The 8,367-nt window shown below is 38.6% G+C and overlaps 1 protein-coding gene across 2 annotated transcripts in view; it reads left to right on the top strand.

Moving 5' to 3' along the window:
• LOC106471816 (thyroid adenoma-associated protein-like) overlaps positions 1 to 8,367 on the top strand; it is a 65,544-nt gene that overhangs the window by 2,262 nt on the left and 54,915 nt on the right. The window contains exons 4-5 of one of the 2 annotated variants that reach the window (XM_022400421.1): positions 1,047 to 1,768; positions 7,874 to 7,983. In XM_022400421.1, the coding sequence (XP_022256129.1) occupies positions 1,047 to 1,768; positions 7,874 to 7,983 (832 nt within the window). Of the gene's footprint in view, positions 1 to 1,046; positions 1,769 to 7,873; positions 7,984 to 8,367 lie in introns of those variants that run through there. The other variant, XM_022400423.1, reaches the window with a different exon arrangement.

Raw genomic sequence — 8,367 nt, 5'->3', positions numbered from 1 at the left:
TAATACAATGAGTAATTCAGACTTTGCAGATTTATGTAGATGTCATTTTTTTTTCATGAATCCCACTTGCATTTAATCCTATAAGGTGACATTTGTGTATTATGCAAGAAGGTCCAAGTTCACACAGTTCAAACATGTCATCAGTTCATTCAATTGATAAGTAAAGTCAATTCAAGTAAAAATAATGTGTTAAAATAAATAATATTGTTATTCTGTACCCTAGTTCTGATTTGTAAGTGATTCATTTAAGATTGATACAAATTACCTTTTGTTAGCTTAATGTAATTCACACCATAAAATTTTTTGTTTATATAATTTGATAATAGAAATATCTCAATCACTGTTGTGTGTAATTTTTCCCAGCTGGCCTGATGAGCCTTGGAATTAGGCAAAAGGCTTCTTCGGCACTGGATATAGCAAATATAGTGATGTATGGTTGACATATTGTTATGTATTCTTCTTTTCACTCATGCATAAGTTCTCAGATTAAAATTTTAAACAAATTCCTGAGGAATTTTTTATGCTTTATAAGTAAAATTTTATGGCAGTTACTTTTTACCGAGTTCTCTGTGAAGTCTTATATTTGCTTTTAACAGTTTAGAATTTTTTTGCTCATGTATTTTTAGAGGCACTTAACATCACCTATGAAGTGTTTTACCATTACACTGTGTAGTCCAAGAAATGAATTTACATTCATCACTGTTTCTTTAAAGCATCTTTGGTGTATTACTTCAACATATTTCTACATCTTCATATTCACCGACAAAAAACAGTTGGTTAAATCAGTTACGTTTCTGTTACATGCATATACCTATGTTTGTTGCAACTTTTACATAAGACCTGGTTTATTTACTGCATTTTAAATTTTCCAAGTAGTAACATCAGTTGTTTACATGATGGTTGTGTTTATTTACTGCATTTCAGGTTTTGTGGAGAGTAAGAACAGATGTTTACCCAATGGTTGTGTTTATTTACTGCATTTCAGGTTTTATGGGTAGTAATAACAGATGTTTTCCTAATGGTTGTGTTTGTTTACTGCATTTTAGGTTTATCAAGTAATAAGAACAGACTTTTATCTGATGGTTATTTAAAAGACAAAAGAATAAAAGAAACCTTCAGTTCTGAAACAACGGGTTGCTTACCTCATAAATGTAATGAAAACTGCAGTGATCCAAAAACATGGATCACATCATTATTTGGTGAATTAGATTCTGATGAGGAAGAAGTGAAAACAAGTTCTTTATTATACACAGTTAAGCCTTCTTTCTCTCATCTTGCTGTGCTTCATGGTTTGCTTACTACCAGACAGAAAGATCACTTGTTATGTAAATTAAACAGTAACAGTGCTTTGCTATTTGACATTCATTTTCTTATTCACAAGTTGTGCCAGATGTCATCTACATTTCAATTCCATGCTTTTCATCTTTTCTTAAACTGGATAAAAACCCTGAAGAGCTTATTACCTGAGTTGTATGCAAGTGTAGATCTTGTAGAAACAAGAATAGTTTCTCAAAAGTCAGCTCTTTTCAAAGATGTGTTACAGACAATCTTTTCAAACTGGGAAAATCCAGTACGTGGGGTTCCAGAAATTGTGAAGAACATATTTAAAAATGTGCTTGAAGCCCATGAAATTGAAAATAAATTATGTGATAATGAAAGCAGTGACTTCCTCATGTATATTTTTCAAAGTGTGGATAGTATGTCATGGGATAGAAGAGGAAAATATTCAGTACTTTCATGTTTAATTCAATATTTGGGATTGACAAAGGTTAGTTGATATTGTAATTTATTTACATTGTCCAAAGAAAATATATGAAAAAGAAACAGACTTTTGATATGACATGTGCATGATACATAAAACTTAGAATATTTTAAACTTTTGTGTGTTCTTTAATGATTGTGTATTAGCAGTAGGGACTGCACATTATTGGTCAAACTTTGATCTAAATGCTATGAATTTGTTTTCATCTTGATATCAGTTACTCCAGCTGTTATCTGATGCTCTATCTTTTATTATATTTGAAGAGTTGAAAAAACAATTACATTACAGTGTATGGTTTTGTAAGAGTCAAACATTGAAGTACTCATTGACTTTTGGAATATTATTGTAATGGATAGTCTTAAGTGCAGTAAAATGTAAAAATAAGTGAAACAAAGATGAACCTGATGAGAATTTAGTCAAAAGGCAAATTAAAGTAAATAAATAAAACTGTAAAACAGATCTGTTGATTCATCAAACTTCTTGAAAATATGTCAGTTGTTAATTTTGTCTTCTCATTTCTTTTATATTTCTAGATTATATTTAGAAAAATGAAAGAAAACATTTTAATCCAAGTTTTTGTGTCATTGTGTATGGCTAATAAATGAAACTTGTACACATGGTTAGATTTATGTAATTCAAATGTGTATATTTTGGGTATCTAAAAATACTTAACATAATAATTTCAGCTAAATGTATTTACATAAAACCCTGGTAAAAGCTAAATTCTACTCAATATCTTACCTCTTATCACATAACAGCTTTTCTTGACTTGTACTGCCCTCTATATATGCAAATTTTTACTCGCTATTAGCCTTGATACTCCGACTTAACCTTGTGTTTTCATGTGAGGCAGCTGCGTGATAGTAAGCAAATGAGCATGTGACAACACTCCTAGCACAGTTGATTCCCTCTATGAAGCTTAGCTCAACTTCATTTCTTGATTGGCACTTTTAGTGTTTAGATGTGCTTTTCGACTTCTGCTGTTCCAGTTGCAATTAACTTGACTTTGTCTACAATGGCTTTGGGTCCGCAGTTATCAGCAGAAGATGTTATGGCTTTAGTTCATCAAGAGTTGGCTTCCTTCATGCAGGCTTCTCATTCGCCTGAAGATTATCCTGTCATGCCTTGTTTTGGAGTACCCGAACAAGAGTAAGACAATTTTGACAGCCTGTTTCCTTCCCATCTTATGTCACACAGTCATGTTTATGTCTAGTGGATGCATCAAGGCCTCCTTCTCCTTTCCTGAAGTTGACCAGTCTGGTTTGTTATGTTTTGTTCTTGTCTCCCATTTTCATTGAATCCTTCCCTCTCCTTTTAAGTGAGACACCTTCGGGCCAGTATCTTGTTCTCTTTCCTCATTAGATATTGGGGTTCATGCAAATAGGTTTACCAGTTATATTCTGGGGTCAGTTACCTCAACCCCTGTATAATATGGAAGCCCATGCTTTGGCTTACCATTAGTCATAGTTTCCTTTTTTGGACTAGCAGCAGTTGAATCCTCTTCTGCCTCTGTGGGTTTTGGATCCCAATACTTCAGTTACATTTTCCCAACCTCAATTCTCCTATATCTGTCTTAACTTATTCTCCCTCCTTCAGTCCCTTTCATCTCTTCACCTTTTGTCTGTGGCTCTTTATTGTTTCCCTGGGGGTTTTGGGTGGATACTCATGCCCTGATTTTTCCTCTCTGGCACAATTATATTCTTCTGCCCTTTCCCTCCTTACATGACTCCTCTGTTGTTGGGATGTCCTTTTGTCCCGTGTATGTTTACTCCAACCTTCTTATGAGATTTGTGTATGGGTACTTTTTTAGGCAAGATGTCTTTGGGACATTCCTGATTCCTTAGAGGCCAGAGTGAAGTTTGCCTGTTTCAAATCCTTCCTTCCCTCATTGACTTCCCATTTATCTCAATCTCCTCCTGAACCTGTTACTGTGTCTCATCCCCCTCCTTCTTCTCCTTTACTGGTTCCTGTTACGTGGATCTCTGAGACTAATCATTAGTTTTTTTATCGATGACTTCAGCACCCCTGGCAGTACCAGTGAGTATGTGGTAGGTACAAATCTGGTGGGTGTAGACCAGACTTTTGCATTTTGCCACCATATGGGAGTTTTTCACCACAGAACCTTGGGTTTTATGGGCCCTCTCTGAAGGGCTCATTCTTTGTTTTTCTTCTCCTCATCCCATCTTCTTCCCCTCTCTTTTGTATCCCATTTCCAGCTAGTATCTGTCTGAGGTTATTCTAGATCTTTGCAAGGCCACTGTGGAATGGCTGGTTCCTTCTCAGCCAGGTTTCTATTCCTGCTTGTTCACTGTCCCCAAGAAGACCAGGGACTGGCATCCCATTATCAATTTTTCTTCCTTGAACTTTTTTCTAGACCTTTCTTGATTCAGTGTCGTGCCATACCTATCTCTTTTATGGGTTTTCAATCCTTTTCTGGATGATGAAGGTATATGTCTCGAATGCTTATCTACATATTCACATCTCTCCTGCATCCTGGCATTTTCTTTGTTTTATCCAACAAGATTGTATCCACCAGTTCTGGCTCTTCTTTTTGGGCTGGCTTTGGCTTCCTACGTTCTTTGTCAGATGGTCAAGGTCTTTGCCCATCTTCTCCATTCCAGGAGCCTTTATTCCCATCATTACATGGACAACTGGCTGCTTCTAGCTTCTTCAAATACCACCTCTTCCCTTCACACTCAGCTTCTTAAAGAAGCTGCATAAGTAGGTTGTCTGGTCAAGGTGGAGAAGTCCTTCCTCTCTCCCTTGTTGATTTCGGGTATTTTTCAATTCCTTTTCTCAGCTGTACCCAATCTTCTCCCCTTCACCTACAATCTATAGAGCTTCTGGTTCAGACAATTTTCTCATGTCCTTCTCCAACTGCATGGGAATTTCTATCTCTTTTGAAGATGTGGGCTTCTTTGGAGGCCATCATTCCTCTCGGTCCAGTCCACATGTAACCTCTTCAATGGGCTTTACAAGATCAGTGGAACCTCTTTCGGGATCCCTTGGACATCCCTATCCTATTTGGGGGCCATTACCTTTATGCATATCCTCCCATCTTTCTTTTTTCCTATGTCCTTGCCTTCATACAAGCCACTCTGTGTTGGGTCTTTTTGGTGCCTCCACTTTGGCCAGAACAGCAGTGGTTTCCACTTCTGTGCCTGCTCCGACTGGCTCTCCACTATTACAAGGTTCCCATTCCTGTTTGTTGCCTTCCTTGGACATTCCTATCCATCTCCCTACATCCCTGCAATTGGACTTTGTTTGATGGTTGGACTGAGACTACATCACAGTGGTTGTTCCTCGTCTGGAAGTGCACCTCATCACAGATGCTTTTCTTTGAGGTTGGGGTGCATATCTGGACAAGCAGGAGATATTGGGATGTTGGTCTGTAGCAGAGCTGTCTCTGTATATCAATCTTTTAGAACAGCTTATTGTTCATCAGGCTTTGGTTCATTTCCTTCCATCTCTCCATAATCAGTCAGTTATGATCTATTCTGTCAACTCCATGATTGTCTCGGCAAGGGGCATTCAGTCAAGGTCTCACATTGGACCTCCTGTTTTGGGCCCACAGCCATCACATTCATTTGATAACATGTCATATACCAGGTGTCTTGAATTTGGTCATGGATAATTTATTGTACCCCAACAAAATTCTCACCAAAGAGTGGTCCCTCAACCCACAGGTGTTCAGTTGACTGTGTTCAAAGTGGGGTACTCCAGAACTGGATGCATTCACCACCCACCTGAATTCCAAGCTTCTCAATTTTGGCATCCTATCCCTCATCCTTTGGCTGTAGCTGTCAGTGACTTCAGTCAGAATTTGGGGCCATTACCTTTATGCATATCCTCCCATCTTTCTTTTTTCCTATGCCCTTGCCTTCATACAAGCCACTCTGTGTTGGGTCTTTTTGGTGCCTCCACTTTGGCCAGAACAGCAGTGGTTTCCACTTCTTTGCCTGCTCTGACTGGCTCTCCCCTGTTACATGGCTCCCATTCCTGTTTGTTTACTCATTGGAAACCTTTCATTTCCTCTGATCTTTTTTCTATTATGGGTTGGATTTTCCAGTTGATTTGTCTGGTTTATTCTTACCTTTATCCTGATTATTGCCTCTTCCAAATCTCCTCCCGTCAAATCCATCACCATGTCTTTGGCTGCCTGATTCCCTCATATTTTAGAGGACATAGCTTGTGCTGGCCTGTGGACCATTCCTCACATGTCTTTCTCACATTATCTGCATCGTCTGGCTGTTTCCTGCTATACAGGTTACCATATACCTCCCTTCTCCATCTTGAGTTTCATGGTTTCTCTGTGAGTGGGAAGATGCTCTTTTTAAATATTTTATTTTTTACAGGGACCTTTCTCACATATATGAATCCCACTCAGTGCAAGTGTTGTCTGACCAAATATTTTTATTCTTAAACCTGCACTGTACAGCCATTCAGATCAATAATGCCCACCATTGAGATGGGGTATTCCGTAAGACTACTTGTAGGCTTACGGCATGGTGTTTTGCATCATAAATATGTTCACCCTAGACTATACACTCATTGACTAACATGAGAAAAGCAGAAAGGTATTATTGCCCCTCTCTGCTGCTCCTTGGTTTGACTGTATCAGGAACTGTCTGTTTTTCAGTATAAGGTTTTCAGGTCACCCATTGCGCTGTCTCTGGCATTACATTCCTCTGTACCCTCCAATGCATTTCCCATTCCCATATTTACAGTGAAGTACAGGAGTCCTTAACCATTACCAGCTTCTAGCCATTGGGGTGGTGGACCATGGAGGCTTTCTCTTGAGGGTGCTCAATTTTGCTCAGTTGAGAATAGGACAGTAGTGTTCTGCTGGTGTAGATGGTTTATATACACTTCTATTGCAGACATAATGCCCTTTTATGGACTCCACCTGGTTATAGGCTATAGAACTTTTGCCACAATGTAGTTCACTTCTCCGGCTGGGCACCCTCCTTCTTGCTGTTCCATGGATCAGTTCCCAGGGGGTACTGTTTTTTTTTCTTGGAGCTAGACCAGCCACATAAGGCCTCACATGTGAGTGGCCCATGTACCCTCCTCCTACTGCAGACTGGACAATTCATTCCCAATGTCACCTGGTTCTGGACTGGAGTTGAACTGCCACATTGCTGTCTATCTTCCTACTGTTGTCCAGATGTTTTTGCCTGTGTGGATAGTTGTGTTGATTGTGTTGGACATTCACACATGATGTTGTGGGTCCTTGGAATAGAAAATCTTCCCTTCCAGTTCCTGTGCCCAAGGTGAAAGGTAGAGAACCCGCTTCCTACCATGGGCTGAATATTCCTATTGAGGTACTGTTGGTTGAGGTTGAACTCCCCTTCAAGGTCCATTACATTCTAACCACTCTACACCAGGGGTCCCTTCATTTAATATACAGGGCTCCTCCTGTGATTCTGTCTTTCTTGTGATACATCAACTTCACAGGCGAAGAATATACCTGGCTCAGAAGTGGTGCAGTTTCTCATGGGTGTGTCTTAAATACTCTATATTCACACACCCTAAGGTCTTCCTTTGGGAGCTTTTAGAAGGGGCTTATCTACGCAATGCTACACCAGTCCCACCATCAGGTCAATATGAGATTCTAGTTGCTATGAGAGAAGAGGTAATATATCATATTGGAAGTTAACATTTTTCTACACTTAAAATGTATTTCCGATGGATTCTTACCTCCTCCTACCCTCCCTCCACACTTCCGGTGTCTTATTATTTTTATGTTGCTTAATCGCGAAGTGAAGTGAGGCTAAGGTACATATAGGGAGTCAGCTGTGCTAGAAGTTGTGTCGCACTCATACTGGTGAAGGGTAGTCACATGCTCATTTGCATGCTATCACACGGCTGCCTTATATAAAGGAGTATCAAGGCTAGTGGCAAACAAAATTTTATGAGGTAAGAATCTATCAGAAATACATTTTCAGTGTAGGAAATTGTTAATATCAATAAATTAACAAGTAAATAGAACATGAAACTTCATTCGTAGTTTGTTGAAGTAAGTCATTAGTTTGATTTTTGAGGTCACATTCTGGAACCAATTTTATTTATTTACACTTTATTCTTAAAATAGAATTCATTTCCTCCTAGGTTCTTGAGAAACATCCTGACTTACCGTCATACGTGATGAGAAGTTTTGTGTCCAACTATCTTGTAGCCTCATCATGTGATATATACAGACAGACTGTGGAGCACATGCTGTATGTTATTTAGTTATACTTGTATTTAGGTTAACTTGGGCATCACATAGAATGACATACCAAAATACTAGCTGTTATAGTTGGTCTAGTACAGAATGATATAGCAAAATACTGTCTGTTACAGTTGGCCTAGTACAGAATGACATAGCAAAATACTAGCTGTTACAGTTAGCCTAGTACAGAATGATATACCAAAGTACTAGCTGTTACAGTTAGCCTAGTACAGAATGACATACCAAAGTACTAGCTGTTACAGTTAGCCTAGTACAGAATGACATACCATAAACTAGCTGTTACTAGTTAGTCTAGTATAAATAACATAATATTAACAGTAGCTTCTTAAATTAGTACCTGGCATACAACTAATGTTAAACTTCTGAACCA

The sequence above is a fragment of the Limulus polyphemus genome, unplaced genomic scaffold (genome assembly GCF_000517525.1).
Source record: "Limulus polyphemus unplaced genomic scaffold, Limulus_polyphemus-2.1.2 Scaffold4878, whole genome shotgun sequence".
NCBI classification, from domain to species: Eukaryota; Metazoa; Arthropoda; class Merostomata; order Xiphosura; family Limulidae; genus Limulus; species Limulus polyphemus.
This window is presented reverse-complemented; position numbering and strand designations above follow the sequence as displayed.